Raw genomic sequence first — 18,428 nt, 5'->3', positions numbered from 1 at the left:
AATTTACCATCTTAACCATTTTTAACTATACAGTTCTGTTGTATTAAACACATTCATAATGTTGTGTAACCATCACCACCATCCATTTCCGTAGCTCTTTTCATCTTGTGAAACTGAAACTCTGTACTCATTAAACAATAACTCCCCATTCCTCCTTCCTTCCAGCCTTGCCAGCCACTTCCTGCTTTTTATGTCTATGGTTTTGACTACTCTTAAGTACCTTATATAAGTGGAATCATACAGTATTTGTCTCTTTTGTTACTGGCTTGCTTCAGTTAGCATAATGTCCTCAAGGTTCATCCATGTGATATGTTTGAACATCAGTTGACTCATACATTTCATGCTGTTCTGTATCCTGCTTTTTTTTTTCTCTTAACATGTTATGTTATGGATACCTTTATGTGTTAATGTATATAACTATGTCAGTGGTGTCAGTCTGGAGTAATTTTGCCCCCTAGAGGACACTTGGCAATCTCTGGAGACATTTTTGGTTATAACAACTGGGAAGGTGGGTTCCTGGCATCTAGTGGGTAGAGCAGCCAGGGATGCTGCAAAACATCGTACTGTGCATAAGATGGCCCCTTACAACAGAGAATTATCTGGCTCAAAATATCAATATATTGTACTGAGGTTGAGAAACCCTGTTCTACATTATTGTTGTTTTTTAAATTTTGAAGTAATTGTAGATTTACAGATGAACTTTAAAGATAGGACAGAGAGTTCTTTTATATCCTTCACCCAGCTTCTTCTAAAATTAACATCTTATATCATCATGGAACATTTATCAAAACTAAGAAATTGACAGTACAGTACTGTTACTAAACTGTAGACTTTCTTTGGATTTCACCAGCTTTTCTACCAATGTCCCTTTTCTGTTTCAGGATCCAGTCTAGGACACCATATTGCATTTAGTCATCATATCTCCTATGTCTCCTCCAACCTGTGACAGATTTTTTAGTTTTTCCTTGTCTTTCATGACTTTGCTACTTTTTGAAGGGTACTGGTCAGCTATTTTATAGATTGTTTTGCAATTTAAATTTGTCTGATGGTTTCTCACAATTACAGATTTGAGAAAGCATACCAGAGAGGTGACATATCCTTCTCATTGCATCATATCAAGGTATGATATCAATATATCATGATATCAACATGACTTAACATCAATTGGTGATGTTAACCTTGATCATTTGGTGTAGACTGTGTCTGCCAGATTCCTCCATTGTAAAGTCAAATACTTTCCTTTTCTGTACTCTCTTTGTTGGAAATGAGTTGCTAAGTTCAGCCCACGTTGAAGGGGAGGGGATTTAAGCTCCACCTCCTGGAGGGAGGAATATCAAAGAATTTGTGGGCATATGTTAAAAGCACTACAGTAATTAATATATTAGGGGAGATACTTGAGGCAGTGCACGTACCCTATTTTTCTTTTAAGTTTCACCTACTCATTTTCATACTTCTCAGTGGATCTTTCCTACTATAATTATTGTGATGATTTCCTTCATTCTTTCTACTTTTATTAATTGAAATTCTTTTGCAAAGACAATTTGTCCTTTCTCCCATTTATTTACATAATTTACTTACATCAATATGGATATTTATTTTATTGTTTGGGTTATAATCCAGTACTAAGTTGTTTATTTCGTTGCTTAAATTATTTCAACTTTGGTTCTTGGGTGCTCTTTCACTCTTTGTTAACTTTGTTTCCTTCGGCATGCTCCATGTTTGTTTGTTTAGCATATCCTTACTTTTTGGCATTACAGGATGCTTTCTACTTAAATTTGACCTGCTCCAGTCCTTGGAATCAGCCATTTCTCCAAGGAGCCATGATTCCTTTTATTGGTAAATGGTATTTAGAAACCAAGGTATGAGTACTAGGTATGCTTGTTGCTACTGGGATATCATTGTTTCTAGCCCCTTCAGTAGAAAGAGCTAGGAAACGTATATACAAGTATCTGTGTTCTGTATTTGTGTATATATTAAAATAAATATGAATTTATACTGATATCTCTGACTCTACCCCACCACAGGGTTTATTCTAGTTTTCCCATCTTGCTTGTTTGTAACTTTTTTCTCTCAGAGTGAGAAATCTGAGTCTCCTTGTCTAAGTTCTTTATTTATTTGTACAACCTGTAAAGTAGTTTAGATAGTTAATTCTGTGGGAAATATAAAGTAGTTTAGATAGTTAATTCTGTGGGAAATATATTTACCAACTGGAGTATAATGTTTGTGTACAGTAATTTTTGTTCATTTTAGCTGCATGATATCCAATCATAACATTGTTTTGTAAAGTTACTTAGGTCAGCTCTTCCCCCTCTTCAATGAGGTTATGTCATACATTTATAATACAGTTGAATTCATTTGTTACAATCTACATTCTTCTTCTTTTTCTGTTGGTACTGGAGATTGAACCCAGGACCTTGTGCATGCTAGACATGTGTTCTACCACTGAACTATACCCTCCCCCGATTCTCTATTGTAAGTGAGGACAAATCCAGGGCCTCCTTGCCTTCACTCTGCCTGTTTCTGTTCTCTTGGAGTCTTCCACACATGTGTGAAGATAATGCAGATTAAACATGGAATCCTGCATTGTCCAGGCATACTTAGGTCTGAACACCTTTGGTTAACTACCCAGTCATTTTCCTTGTTCGTTCTCTCCCTCCCTCTCTCTCGCTCTCTCTCTCTCTTTTTTTATCTTGCTGCCTGGCAAAATACTTTTAAGAGTGGTTCTCACCCCCCCAGATGCACACTGGAATCAATTGGAGAGCATTTAGAAATACTGATGCCTACGCTTAGTATTCAGTAAATATTGAGTCGAATTAGATGATTTGTGTAACTTTTCAGGTGCCAGAATTCTCTCCTAATTTATAGTCAGTCTTTAAGGTCTTTATTTAGCCCAATTATTTAGCCTGGTAGGCAGTCTTATTTACTGGGAAAAATTGAGTTTTAGACGCATCTTTGCCACTAACACACTGTATATATAACCTTGGAAAAGTTACTGCCCCTCTCTGGCCTTCAGTTTCCTCTTTGAATATATTGAGAAGGAGAAACTGATTGGATTTGATTGGGAATTGGCAGACTTTTTTTCTGTGAAGTTCCTGATAGTAAGTATTTTAGGCTTTGTGGGCCATGCAGTGCCTGTCTGTCTCAGTGTATAAAGCTCCTTTCAGCTCTGGTATTTTGTGGTTCTCTTTTTTCAAACCCTAGTCAGGGATATCACCTCAGAGAGCCAAGGAAAATCTTACTTAACCACCAGCAATTAAATACAGATAATATCAAGTACTTGTGTACTGCTTACCATCTGCCTGGCACAGTTTCAAACATTTTACATATATTACCTCTAGTCCTCAGAATAGCCCAGCGAAGAGTGTGGGTGCTGCTATTATCTATCCCTGTTTTACAGAGGCAGACAGAAACCAGATACTGAAATAACCTGCCGGATGAAGGCTATAGCTGGTAGCAGAGTCAGATTTGAACCCAGACCTTCTGGCTTCAACATAGCATAAGCTATATTCCTCTCCCTAACTTAGACGTACACCTCCAAATATGGAGCCCCTCAGCTGTTACATGCTGTCATATCTGTCCTAAGAGAAAATATCACTGAAACCATCAAAAGTGGGCCAATCTTCGGACTTTAAAGATGGCCACAGAATAGAAACTTTATTTTTTCTCTTAAACGAGCCCTTTTGTTTCTGTCTCAGCATTATAGTCACATGGCATTGTCTGTGTGTGTATTTCTAGCTTTCTGTCATACTTATTCTTGACAAGCTTGAAAGGGGTTCAGTGTATGGTAGCAGTCTCTCAGCTTCTGGAATTAAATTTCACCTCAGTAGGAATTCGTTACTTCAACAATCAAGCAAACAGACCAGAGTCAAATGGGGATAAAAATTCTACTGATAAGAGGCAGCAGAAACAGCTTGGATTGTATTGTAGGCAGAGCATCTAGGCTTTAGTCTTGCTTCCACTACCATCAATTATATGGCCAGAGGAGCTCTCGGAGCCTCAGTATTCTCAAGTATAAAATTTCAGGCTGGATAGGTGATTTCTGAATTTCCTTATATCCTTGCTACACCAGTGTTTGCAGGTGTACTTCTAAGTAGCTATTGCAAAGGCTCTGCATTGCAAAGTTTCTCTTGTTTTAACTTAAAAGTATGTGCTTATTTTGCATTCTCTGCCCTAATCTGTCTGTATTTATTTAGATGTAAAAATGTTTCAAATTCTTTTTGCCACTGAGTAAGATTGATGCTCTAGAATACATCACATACGTATTATGTAGGCACTTCTTAATTTGATAAGCATGGCCTTGTGTGATTTTAGTCCCTTTTCCTTTAAAGAGAGAGAGCCATAGGAAAATAAAAACCATGATTTGCACTATAAATTCCAAATCACCCCTCTTATTGACTCAGCAGGTCGAGTACAGATTCTCCTGCTTTCTGGGCATCTAATTCATTCAGCATGTCTACAGTTGAATCTCTGCTAAACAAAGCTAAAAGAAGTAGTTGCCTGCCATGATGTTCCTGCAGCTATTTCATTCTTTTTAACCTAGTAAAGTCCACATTTTTAAGATTCATCCTTTTATTGAGAAAAAAATTAACCAAGAGGCTGACTTTTTCTCTACTCTTCAACATCTCTTCAGTTGAATAACCAATTCAAATTCCTTTAATCAAAAAGGAAAAGCAACTTTCTGGCAAAAATAAAAAATGATTTTTTCCTTCACCCCCAACCCCACTCCAAAACTCCCTGAAGCTTGGACTGTTAAATCTAGAAGGAATGTTAGATGTGAGGATCTTGAGTTTACGAGAGTGAAAACTGACTTTCCCAGGTCACAAAGCTGATTTGAACAAAGTAAAGATTTGAAATGTAGTGGGGAAAGAACACTGACCGTGAAGTCAGAAGACATGGATTCAGTTTGTCTCTGCCAATAACTAGCTGTATGACTTCTGGCTGGTTACCTAATGTGCCTGCATTTCTATTTCCTCACTGGTAAAATGAGGCAACATAACTTCATAGGGTGTGAAACTCTTAGCATAGCGTCTAACACTCTGTACCTCCAGCACAGAGTATTCATTGAGTGTATTCTGTGTATTAGACACCTGTGCTAGATGCTGGGACTAGAGATAAAATGCACAGTTTCTGCTCTTGTAGAACTTGTAGTCTAGTGGGGAAGATCAAAACATTTCACATTTACAGCAAGTTCTGTGATAGAGATAAATGCAGGGTAATGTGGGAGCTTTGAGGACAAGCATGGATTGGGGAGGATTGGGAAGAGACCTCAAGGCAGGCTTTCATGAGAGGTAATACTAAAGAGTTTGGGGCTGGATGAGACCAGATTTTCGTTTTAGAAAGATCACTGCCTGCAGTGTGACATAAATTGGAGGGGTTATACCCTAAAGGAAGGAAGACCACTGAGGAAGCTGATGGAACAGTCCAGTTGAGAAATCATGAAACCTTCAATTGATGTAATGGCAGTAGGAAATGTTATGGTGGTAAGCATTGAGATAATTTAAGGAACTAGTATGGATAGAAGTTGAAATAGATTGGAAATGAGAGGGGAGAGAGACAGACAGATAGTCAGGCAGAGATACTAGGATCACTTCTAGGTTTTTGGTTTGATTATCTAGGTGGTTCTCTCAAGTGTGGGTGGGAAGATAAGGAGGTCAGTTTTGGACATAGCATTTCAGGTAAGTGCCTGTTTGGGGTGATGATGATACAGCTCCCTAACATTTACTGACTTCTTCCCATAGAGCAGGCCTATTTCATATGCTTTGCATGCATTGACTATTTAATTCTCATAATCCTCCTTTTGAGGTTAAATTTAAGATCATTTTTACTTTATAGGTAAGAAATTTGAGGCACAGAGAGGTTAAATATCTTGCCTAGAGTTACATAGCTAGTAAGTTGTGAAGCCAGGATTTAAATCCTGGCAATCTGACTCTGGAGTCCTTACTGTTAACCACTTCATTATGTTATATGTCTCTCATTGATGACGGAGATATCAACTAGGCAGTTAAATAAGTTAGAGAGGACTAGACTGCAGATATGGATTTTGGGAGTTACGAATTTTGGGAGTTATCAGAACAAAAAATGGCTTTAGAAGGCGTCGGGGGGGTCACACAGAGAGAATTTATAGATCAGAAGTGGTAAGTAGATGCCATAAAGACTGCCATTTCTCAGTATTCTTCCCATGAGACATCACTAGTAGGTCACTGGCTGGCCTCAGTAAAGGAAACTGAGGAAGGTCTACTGAGATAGGAAGAAAACCTAGAGAAGATGGTGCCATTTGAAGCCCCAAAGGAGAATGATTTATGAAGGGGAGCTCAGGAGTATCAGATTGTTGCATCTTCCATTACATGTTTTGAGAGCTTAGTAGAATAGTGTTATATTTGGCAGTCAGGATTCCTTGGTGATCTCAGTGAATGAGATATCCATGGAGCAGTGGAGTGGGGGAGGAGCCAGTAGAGAAGGTGGATGGATAGTTATATTGATTCGTAATCCAAGATTGTGGTTTTCAAGACAAGAAAGTGATGGAGGGACTTCAGGATCTAATTTGGATTGAGAAGTAAATGAAGTCAAAAGGGGGAAGATAACTTGAGGGGATGGAACTATACTGAGGGGGAGAGCAGTTTTACCCTTTGCTTGTAGACCCCTGTGTTAGTGCATCATAGCCAGCCCCAACTCTGAGTTCCAGGATCTGCCCAGTGCCACTGCTGAGTAGCGTACTCATTAGGGCTACCCTACAGCATGACAGCCCCAAAGGGTTGGAGCTTAATGAGTGGGACTTTGGTTGTATGCTTAAATATTTTGAGGTGTTTTTCCAAGGTTAAAAGTTCTTTGGATCCTTATCCAAAGAAATTTGGGACTGTTGACACTTGGGGGCTGGATGATTCTTTGTAGTAGGGGCAGAAGTTTTTGTGTATCTTAGGATGTTTAGCAGCATCCCTGACCTCTACCTACTAGGTAGCAATAGCACCTCCACCCCTGAGTTGTGACAACCAAAAATGTTTCTGAATGTTGCCAAATGTCTCCTTTGAATTAATTCACTTGCTGTTTGTAACCACAACTCTCTACTGGTTTTCCTCTAGGTCTCTGTTGTAGATTTCCCTCACCTGCATTAGTTCCTCTGGGCACTTCAGCTCTATTGGTTTGGAGAGTTTGGGTTATTTCAGCCTTTTTTTGTGGCCTTTTTTCTCAAAAAATTTTCAGGCTAGAAATAAATATTTAGAACATAATATCTAGTACCCAGTTAATTATCTAGAACATTGATTTAATAATCATGATATTTAGAGAAGATTATATAGTTAATTTTTAATATTTCTCTTATAAAATTTTTATATCACTTTTCTCCTGATAGTACAGTTATCTGTATCTGTGTTTCTAGTTAGCTTGGACTCCTTGAGGACAGTGACCCTTTCTTAGTCCATGCATGCCTAACATTTTGCAGAGTACCTGGCACATAGTAGACTCTCAGTAGATGTTTGCTGAGATAAGTCAGTTTTGATGATAATTGGCTAAGTAGGTTAAACCTGCAGTTTCTCAGAGTATTTCAGTTATCAAGCCTCACAAAGAGGCCAGAGGTCCCTTAGTATTGTCGAAATCTGATTTGTGCAGAGAGGCATTTTATCCAGTCATTTCTGTGTACACGGCTCATAGGTGTCCTCTGGGAGAATGGGAAATGGAACAGAGTGACATGCTGCCTTTCAAAGATAACACAAATCCATTTAGCTCTTCTAGCACCCAGAGCTGACCTTTCTATAGGTAGAGTCACACTGAAACTAGAATTAAAGTTGGAAAATAGGCAAAATATAGGGCAGTCAACTATAAACCTACCCTATTCTGGTGGAATGATATTTTCTAGGCAGGTAATAAAATTATGAGCCTGATTGTGGCATTTATAATATGAATGCTTTTATGGACCAAATGTGACATTTACAAAACTGATTGTTTTCTAGGTTTATTTAGTTATTTATCCTTAGTGCAAATGTGTAAAATGTTGCTGTGTTTTGCTTTTTGGCTGATCAGTATGATTTTAATTGATAAATAATTTACACTGTAAAACACGTAATTCATAACTGTACAATTCAGTAAGTTATCAAAAAATGGGAAAAAAAGTGAAAATACCTGTGTAACCACAACTCAGTTCTAGAAATGTAATATTATTTTGAAATAATTTTCAGTAATTTTGAAAAATGTCATGTGATTCTGCAATTCTACTTCTGGATATATATCCAAAAGAATTGAAAAATTGAACAAATTTTTGAAATTTTTATTTCATTGCTAATATTCATTAGTTTCTTATTGTACCCAAAATCTATCATTAAGTCTTTTTTTAATTATTGTGGAAAAATATACATACCATAAAACTTACCATTTAACCATTTCATTGACATTAAGCACTTTCATATTGTTCTGCAACCACTATTTCTCTCCATCTCCAGGACTTTTTCATCTTCCCATACTGAAATTCTGTTCCTGTTAAACACTAACTTCCCATTCCTCTCTGCCTTAACCCCTGGCAACCACCATTCTACTCTCTGTCTTGAAATTTGGCTACTCTATGTGTGTCATATAAGTGGAATCATACAATTTTAGACCTTTTGTGACTGGCTTATTTCACTTAGCATGTCTTCAGGGTTCATCCATGTTATGGCAAGTATTAGAATTTCCTTTCTTTTTAAGGCTGAATAATACTCCATTGTATGTATAGATCACACAATTTGTTTATCCATGTATCTGTGATGGATAGTTGGGCTGCTTTCACCTTTTGGCTATTGTGAATAATGCTGCTATAAACATGACTGTATAAGTATCTGTTCAACTCCCAGCTTTCAGTTCTCTTGGGTACATACCCAGAAGTGGAACTGCTGAATCATATGGTAATTCTACTTTTCATTTTTTGAGGAACTGCCATACTGTTTTCAGTAGCTGCATCATTTTACATTCCCACCAACAGTGCACAGGGATTCCAATTTCTCTACATTTTTACCAACATTTGTTATTTTCTGTTCTTTTTATATAGTAGTCATCCTAATGGGTGTGAAGTACGTCCAAAATTTTTTAAAGACTCTTTTTTTTTTAAAGAGTCTTTTTGTTCTGGAAATTTTCTAACATTAAATAGGGTAAATAGTAGTCAAACGGCTATGTGTCTATCACCTAGCCCCAATAATTATGAACACTTGGCCATTGTTGTTCCAATTATACTTTGACCTTCCTCCCCTATTACTGGAAGGCAGACCCCAGTCATCATAAACTTAATTAGTTTTTAAATCAAAGTATAGTTGATTTACAATATTTAACCTTTTTTCTATTAAAAAAGCAAACAAACGTTATTAATATAAATAATGTTTTGCAAATTTTACTTGCATCTTTGCTGTGTCTTTGATTCAGTGATCTGTAACTCTTGTGTCATTGGTAACAAATATGTTCTCAGCATCATTCTTGCTCTTGTGCCATGCAGATATAGATATACTTTACATATGCCTTTCATCTATCCTTGCTTGTTAACAATTTATTCATGGGTAAAATTTTAAAATGCATTGTTACTGTGATCACAAGTTGCACAGTCACTTCTAAGCACAACTGTAACAACATATCTAACTGTGAAAATAAGTCATATTATAATGGAAAAGAGTGAACATCACAGACACAACCTTGAGTCAGCTCTGTAATTTTTAAAAATTGAGGTATAAACAATTGGCATACATTATATAGTGTCAGGCATAAAACATAATGATTTGACATTTGTATATATTGTGAGGTGATCACCATGATAAGTCTAGTTAACATCCATCATCATTCATAGTTAATTTTTCTCTTTGGATGAACAGCTTTCAAATATGCATTACAGTATTATTAACTGTAGTCAGCATGATAAACATTACGTTCTTGTGACTTATCTTATAACTGGACACTTGTACCTTTTGACTCCCTTTTCCCATTTTGTCCGCGCTACACCTCCACTTCTGGCAATCACCAGTCCTTTCTCTCTGCGGCTCCAATTTCTTTTTTTAAAAAAGATATATACTTTCTTTTTTTGGTGAGGGGGGTAGGAAATTAGGTTTGTTTGCTTATTTATTTAATTATTTAATTTTTTAATGAAGGCACTGGGATTGAACCCAGGACCTTGTGCACGTTATGCACACAGTCTGCTACTAAGCTATACACTGTTCCCTACTTTCATTTATCATGTACTTCAGTACACTGTATACCTCAAAGTTGAGGGTTCTTTTTTTTTAACATAACCATATTATATCTAAAAATTAACCATTTTTAATCGTCTGATATCTAGTTAATATCACCCATATCTTTATGCCCAGTTTCTATTAATCTGATGGTATAGGAAACAAAGGGTTAACAAGTCACTCAAAGATGACAATTTACATTGCTAACGAAGATGTAGTTACGATTTTTAGTTTAACTTTGAACAAGAACTCTGCTTTGCTTAAACTATTAATACTCTTCCTGATATTCATTGGCATTTGTATATATACCATAAACAGTAGAATAGTCCACTTCCTTTAGTAAATACGGTGAGCCTAGTTCTGGGGTTACCTTCTGTTTGATTATGTTTATGCATTTGTCTGTTAAATATTGCCGTTTTAAGGGGCTCTGGAAAATACACGTAAAGGCAGAACAGGATGAAAATCTACAAATTTGTCTACATAGCTGATAGAATGTGCTAGTAGAGATGTTTACATCCTTTTTTGGAGGTGGTGAGTGGTAATTATACATTTGCAGCTATGCATTTTCTTAACATTAATCTCAGTGTTAAAAATGAGAATCCACTTATAGAGGTCAGAACTCCTCTATTGGCAAAATCAAGTTGTTGCTGTGTAAGTTCTTTAATATTGAGTCATTTGAAATGTAAGCTACAACAGAGCCAGCTAAAGGCTGTGGGAAAAGGAGAGGAACATACAGTTATTAATTCTTTTTTCCTCCTTTAGTTTTCTTAATTTGCACAGGAGACCCCAGTATACAGTATACCCTGCTGTACTTTATAATGTTTGAAGGAAGTGTTGTTCAAAATACAAAGAAAAGGATACCCTGTGATTTTTAAAAAATATTTTTATTTATTTATTATTATATTATTTAATTATTTTATTTTGGCTGGAGGGGGGCAGTAATTAGGTTTATTTATTTTTAGAAGAGATACTGGGGATTGAACCCAGGACCTTGTGCAGCAAAGCATGAGCTCTACCACTTGAGATATATATATATATACACCCTCCCCCCCAGGCTCCCTGTGATTTAATAAGATTCCATCAGTATTCAGGTGTAAGAATGCAGTTCTGTTGTCAGGCACATATAAATGAGTTAAAAGCAGAAGTGGTTCTTTCCCCTTGGCTTGATTTATACTTTTTCTGTGTGCTGTTTTACCAATTAACAATTTTCTTTTGGCTTAAAGATAGCTTATATCCTTGTTGGGTAAATAACCTCTGTAGCACAGAGGCTTCAGAGTGATAAAAAACACTAAAATTATTTCCCATTCCCCTTGTGTTGTTGTGATAGTATTGATGGTAGTAATATAGGTAGTAATATAATGTCCCTTATACAGTATTTATAGTATGCCACAAAAAACCTAAGTGCTTTACATGTATTAACTCATTTAATCTATACAGCAACCTTATGAGATAGATATTATTATTATCTTCATTTTACTGATGAGGTGTTAAGGCACAGAAAAGTTAGTAACTGACTACTCCAAGTACAAATAACTAGTAAGTGGCAGGGTTAGGAATTGATCTGGGGCAGCCTGGCGCCAGGGACCTTCCTCCCAACCATTATACTGTCCTATACTTATTTGACACCCATATAAGTAAAGGGAAATGTGAGATAAAAAATGCTTTTAACATCTTTGTGGGCTCTATGGAACTTATTATTTGTTCATTCAGTGCTGCCTGTAGAATCAGTGATTACAGAGAAAACATTTAATCTCAAAGCATTCATCCCTATTTTCAAACTAGTGTTTTCAGATCTGTTCTCCATCTGAGACCTTGCATTTAGAAAAAGTACACTTGAACTTTTTAGTTGAATTGGCAGATCAAGAGCTTACAGACAGGACATTGCCTTTGAGTATTTAGGCTGTATGTGCTGACCCCCTGAAACAGTAATTTGGTATAATGTTTCCACTAGAGTTCAGCGGTATTAGGGGTTCTGACTTCAAAGTGTGTATGTGTGTGTTGTATACACATATATATTTGTAGATAGGCCGCTTCTCCACAAATGGAGCCAATCTTATACAAATTCTAAAAACCTGTCAGAGCTATTTAAATCCAAGAAATATCTAAACATTTGGAGTAGAACTATGAGCGATGCAAAAATGTTACCTTTCTGGATATTTGTGATAAGAAGAATAAATAAAGCAATCTGCCCATTTTTTAAATACTTGAAGTTTAGGCCAAAGAACCTCCAGTTAATCTTGCAGAATTAATTCTTGTTAGGTACTGATTTACATACACTTTTTATCTTTAAGTCTGAGTTGATAGCAACTGTTAACTAAGAAATCCAATGTTCTATTTTCTTTCTTTTTTTTTTAACTGAAGTATAGTCAGTTACAATGTGTCAATTTCTGGTGCACAGCACAATGTCCTAGTCATGCATATACATACATATGTTTGTTTTCATATTCTTTTTTATTAAAAGTTATTACAAGATATTGAATATAGTTCCCTGTGCTATACAGAAGAAACTTGTTTTTTAAATCTATTTTTATATATAGTGGCTAACATTTGTAAATCTCAAACTCTCAAATTTATCCCTTCACACCCCCTTTCCACAGGGACCATTAGATTGTTTACTGTGCCTTCGAGTTTATTTCTGTTTTGTAGATGAGTTCATAGCATCCTCTTTTTTCTTTTTCTTTTCTTTCTTTTTTTTAAGATTCCACATATGAGTGATATCATGGTATTTTTCTCTTTCTGGCTTACTTCACTTAGAATGACAGTCTCTAGGTCCATCCATGTTGCTGCAAATGGCATTATTTTATTCTTTTTAATGGCTGAATAATAATCCATCTTATAAACATACCACAACTTCTTTATCCAGTCATCTGTTGATGGACATTTAGGTTGCTTCCATGTCTTGGCTATTGTATATAGTGCTGCTATGAACAGCCAGTGCTCTATTTTCTTCTTCCTTTGCTTTGGATTGTGTGGCTCTGGCTGTGCTCTGGTTCTAACACATTTACTCTGGTGCTTTGGTTCAGTCAAGTGTTTGGCTGTAGGGAGGAACAGATTACCATTTCTACCCATCAAGTGTGCATTGTATAGGGGTGGATGACTTTCTCATGCTAGTTTTCTTTCCCCTAGGTTTATGAAGGCCTAGACATCATCACCAACAAGGTTTCTGCCCAAGAGCAGAAAATGTGCCAGCACCACATGATCAGCTTTGTGGATCCTCTTGTGACAAATTATACAGTGGTGGACTTCAGGAACAAGGCAACTGCTCTGATATCCTTGAGAAAGACAGCAGCTAGGCTTGGTGGCTGCAAAGCAGCCCAAGCCAAAAAAGTTTTCTTTCTGGTGACAATTTCTTCTAAGTAGATGCATCCACAAGAACTCATCAGAACTATATAATTGACAGATAGTGCTGTTGCTACTCAAAGTCTTGACCTCAGACTGCAGCATCAGCATCCCTTGGGAGCTTGTAGGAATGCTAAATTTAGGCCTCATTCTAGATCTACTGAATCAGAATCTGCATTTAACAAGAGTCCTGGGTGATTCATATGCATATTAAAATTGAGAAGCGCTGTTTTAGTGGAGAGAACACTGATTTAGGAACCAGAAAATCTGTGCCCTAGTCTTAGAATTGCCTCTTTTGATCATATGAATTTTATTATTTACCTCACTGAGTTTTAGTTTCCCACCTTTAATTGGGGATAAGAAATTAATTTATAAATATATGGGAGTTATAGTTAGACTTTCAGAGGGGTTAGAAAAAAATAGTTCTGGGTTAACCCAAGAAAATTTTGAAAAAAATAATCTGTGGGGGTCTGCCCTCATACTTTAATATCTGGGCTGCTACATATTAAAACATACCAGAAACTTATAATAATTATAATAGCATGGAACTTATACTAGACAAATTTGTGGCACACAATAGAAAATTCAGATACAAATTCAAATGGATATAAATATTTAGCTTATGATCAAGGTGGCATTTCAAAATAATGGAGAAATAATGCAATAGTTAATAATTACTCCTGAGGCAGTTAATTATTTTGGAAAAAAATCAGGTTCTTATTATATATGACATATATTTCAGAGTTAAATGTATATATTTTGGGAGTGGGGAGGGTGTAACTCAAATGGTAGAGCACATGCTTAGCATGCACAAGGTCCTAGGTTCAATCCCCAGTATTTCCACTGAAAAAGTAAGTAAATAAGTAAATCTTCCCCCCTGCAAAAATAAAATAAATAAATAAATATATATATATTAATGAGACTTTAACACAAGTGGGATAACATAATTGAGTAGTTATGTGATTTTAGAGTAGGGAAGGACTTTGTAGATACGGTCTTTTTTTAAGGATTTTTTTAATTCAATTTTTTTAATTGGATTAAAATACACAGAAAGTTTACCATCTTAACCATTTTTAAGCATACAATTTAGTGGTATTACATACATTCACACTATTGTGCAGTCATTAGCACCACCTTTGCCCATAATAGTCTTTTTTTTTTTTTTAAAAGGAAAGTAACTGGATTTAGATTTGTAAGAATTAAGAATTTGTATTGACAAGAAAGTATTTCAGCTAGAACTCCTAGGACTCTGCCCTGGAAAGACCTTGCCACAAGTACACCAGGAGATAGGTGGTAGATCTCATTTATAACAGCAGCATTGCTCTTAACAGCAAAAATACATAAACACCCAATTCCTACTTACAGAAGAATGTTTAGGGGGAGGGCATAGCTCAAGTGGTAGAGCACTGCTTAGCATGCATGAGGTCCTGGGTTCAATCCCCAGTACCTCCATTATAAAAAGAATTAAACAAGTAAACCTAATTACCACCCCCCAAAAAAAGAATGTATAAAATGTGCTTTGTTTATATATGTTAAGTACTTTTCAGCAGTGAAAATGAATAAATTGTAGCTATATGCATCAATCAATGTGGAAGAATCTCAGAAACAACATAAAATGCTGGAAATTATAGAAAGATACATACATATTTATTATAAAAGTTAAGAAGCAAGTAAAACCAATATATTGTTTAGGGTTATATATAAATCAGTAATAATGTAAAGAAAAGCAAAGGAATGATGAAAAACAAAATACCCAAAACAATTCAGGACAGCGGTTCTCTCAGGGAGAGGAGAATTAAGGGCTGGGATAGGAATTAATACACAGGAAGCTTCAAAGGAATTGATAATATTTCCTTTCTCACATTGGGTTCATGAGTGTTTATTTTATTAATAGGCTCCATAATTTGTATATATTACATATATTCTTTTGTATGTATTGAATATTTTATAATTAAAAATAGAAGGAAACAGCACTAGAAACAAAATTAAAAACTAGACTCTAACCCCAGGGGAAAGATACTTGTAACATCGGAAAGGCAAATGGTTTATACTTAATATATGAAGAACTCTTTTGAATCAATACAAAACATGCTTAAAGAGCATGAGTAGTAATTCACAAGGGAAGAAATGTAAATGATAATAAATATGAAAAAGTGTTTATCCTTGCTGTTAATCAGGGCCATGCAAATCAAAATAATGAGATAATTTTTTTTGCCTATCAAATGGGCAGAGATTAAAATGCAGATAATAATTATTGCCCTACCTGCTTTACAGGGTGGTTCTACCAGATGAAATAATGTATATGAAAGCCCTTTGCAAATTAAAACATATCACCCAAATGTACATTGTTGCCATAAGACAGTTTGGTTGTTTAGAAAGAACTGATGGAAAATGGAAATCTAATTAAAATTTTCAAAGGGCAACAACAACAGGTGATGACTTAATCAGATCACTTATAGGATTGGAGATTTGTGAATTTCAATAAGAACCTAGAATCAGAATTTCAAAACTCAAAGTACCTTTAGTACTCGATCAACGTGCTTGATTTGACAGGTGAAAGTACTAGATACTGAGGCCCAGAGAGAAGGGTTTTGCCTAGAGTCACAGTTGTTTCATGGCTTGGGCAAACAATTTAAACCTTTTCCCACCAAATATCTCCTATCCCATCTCCCCCCCTCTTTTCCATCTCTCCCCTTCTGTTATCTTAACCATTCCCTTTCCCTTTTGATTCCCTTTCTTAGTCATATATTTGAAGTTTTATTACAATTACTGTGTAATTGTTTGATCCTTATACTTAGCATGTTGATCACCCACTGTGGATCAGATGCTCCTGAAGAACACAACTGTCGCCCAGATTTGGATGATGTGAAGATCAGTGTGTTCAAGGGAGGAAATAATAAATTTGTTTTTCTTTTTAAAAAACAAATAGACAAATTTCTTCTTTATGATCCTCGATTGATAACATCTTTCTCACTACCCTACCCCAGCCTCTTACAGAGGGCTTCTGATAGAAAAGAGGTCATCTGTTTGTGCTCACAGACTGGCAGCAAGGGGAAGAAGTGTGTAAACGGTCTTTATCAGTTATCCTCAGAAGCAAAGCTCTTAAAACAGATATCTATTCAGCAGAGATTCTAAAGAGAAGAATTGAAAGTAGCAGGGATATAAAAACAATAGTGACTAAAGTAAGTTGAGTGCTTACTCAGTTGAGAAAGATATTTCAGGTGTTGTCTTAGGGGTTTCATTTGCATTGTCACATGTAATGCTCATAAGACCTCATGAGGATTTTACAGGTGAGAAAACTGAAGCTCAGACAGGTTGAGTAACTTGCCCAAGTGTTGGAGCTTGTAATTGAAACCTACCTTCACAGGCTGTGCTTCTCAGTTTATCTGGTAGAGTCTCAAGTGGCTGCAGTGTGCACTTCTACCACAGAATGGTGGACTGACTGAGTCTACCAACCACGGCTTAGAGAAGCCAGCTTGTAATTTGCCTTGGAAGGCAAAGTTGCACAATGAACACCTTGGTGGCTTCCTGAGCAGCTGACACTTGGTTCTGTGAGAGTCCTTAGGCTTGTGCTTGTTAAGCTGATTTGGAATACTAAGCAAGCTTAGAATTTTAGCATCAAGGCCTAGGAAGTTCTAGAACTGGAAGGAAATACCATCATGTATCTGTCTCTGGTTTATGCAAGTCCCTCCAGAAACAATAGGAAATGATTCTTGAGAACTCATGAGAAACAGTGAAGACTAATATCAATTCATCTTGGTTTCTGCCCTTTCTCCTCTGCTGTCTAAACAAATGAATGTGGTTTCTTACTTATACCCTACTTCCAAGTGAGTCAAGGTTTTCTTCTTGATGTTAAATATTGTGATGTCTTTCTTAATTTTCACATTGAAGATATATTTGCCCGAGATAAAATTCCTATTGTTGTGGGAGGAACCAATTATTACATTGAGTCTCTGCTCTGGAAAGTTCTCATCAGTGCAAAGGTATGTTTAGTTCACTTGTAATTCACTGAGGAAGTGGATTCTTCCTTTCTTGCCAGCTGATTTTAGTGGGAGAAAGGTTGACTCTTGCCTATTTCTTATAGTCAGCAACTGTAGTAATTTTCCTACTTAATATTCTGAAGCAAGTACCACCTCCATATGTGATGTGTGCTCCTCCAGGCTAGCCTAAAGGCTGGGACTGTGTGTGGGAAAAGCGCTCCTCTGTGAATTAATTATCATCCCCATGTAAGTGAACAGTACATTAGTCTGATTCAGCATTTCCTGGCTGTAGCAATCTGCATATCAGGGAGATGTGTGATACTAACCTTTCTTACAGAGATGCTATTGCATAGGGTGGGACTTTGCAAACTATAATGTGCTGGTAATTCTGGTCCACTCTTTGGTCACACTTGTTGAGAAGACTAGACTAGATATGTTAATGTAGGTGTGTTAGCCATGGTACCTATTTGTACTTCTGACAAGGAAACAGGGTACCTGAGAACCATCATAGGCAGTAAGTCCTATTCCTCTATGCTGTGGCCTCACAGCACTACCATGGTGTATTGGAATTTTCTGTTTATGATCTGTCTCTCCCTGTATGGCAAGACCTTCTCATTCATCTCGATTCTGTATTCCTAACACGTAGCAAAGTGCTTGGCACATTCATTGCCTCAGTATTTGTGGAATTGTTGGATTAAATTTACCTCTAAACCTTCATTTAATAGCCCCAGGGGATGGGCACTGCGAAAGTGATTGACCGGAAAGTAGAGCTTGAAAAGGAGGATGGTCATGCACTACACAAACGCCTAAGCCAGGTGGACCCAGAAATGGCTGCCAAGCTGCACCCACATGACAAGCGCAAAGTGGCCAGGTGAGAAGGCTGGGGCCCACTGACCCCAGGCCCCTTTACAGTTAGAGGGCAGTCACTTCTTCACTA

At 36.6% G+C, this 18,428-nt stretch overlaps 1 protein-coding gene across 3 annotated transcripts in view; it reads left to right on the top strand.

Annotated features, from left to right (window-relative positions):
* The window catches only part of TRIT1 (tRNA isopentenyltransferase 1), a 37,176-nt gene that overhangs the window by 6,809 nt on the left and 11,939 nt on the right, over positions 1 to 18,428 (top strand). For 2 of the 3 annotated variants that reach the window (XM_032493921.1, XM_006188034.3), the window contains exons 2-4: positions 13,299 to 13,439; positions 17,396 to 17,494; positions 18,217 to 18,362. In XM_032493921.1, coding sequence (XP_032349812.1) covers positions 13,299 to 13,439; positions 17,396 to 17,494; positions 18,217 to 18,362 — 386 coding nt within the window. The remainder of the gene's footprint in view (positions 1 to 13,298; positions 13,440 to 17,395; positions 17,495 to 18,216; positions 18,363 to 18,428) is intronic. The other variant, XM_014562053.2, reaches the window with a different exon arrangement.

This window comes from Camelus ferus, chromosome 13, assembly GCF_009834535.1.
Source record: "Camelus ferus isolate YT-003-E chromosome 13, BCGSAC_Cfer_1.0, whole genome shotgun sequence".
NCBI lineage: Eukaryota > Metazoa > Chordata > Mammalia > Artiodactyla > Camelidae > Camelus > Camelus ferus.
This window is presented reverse-complemented; position numbering and strand designations above follow the sequence as displayed.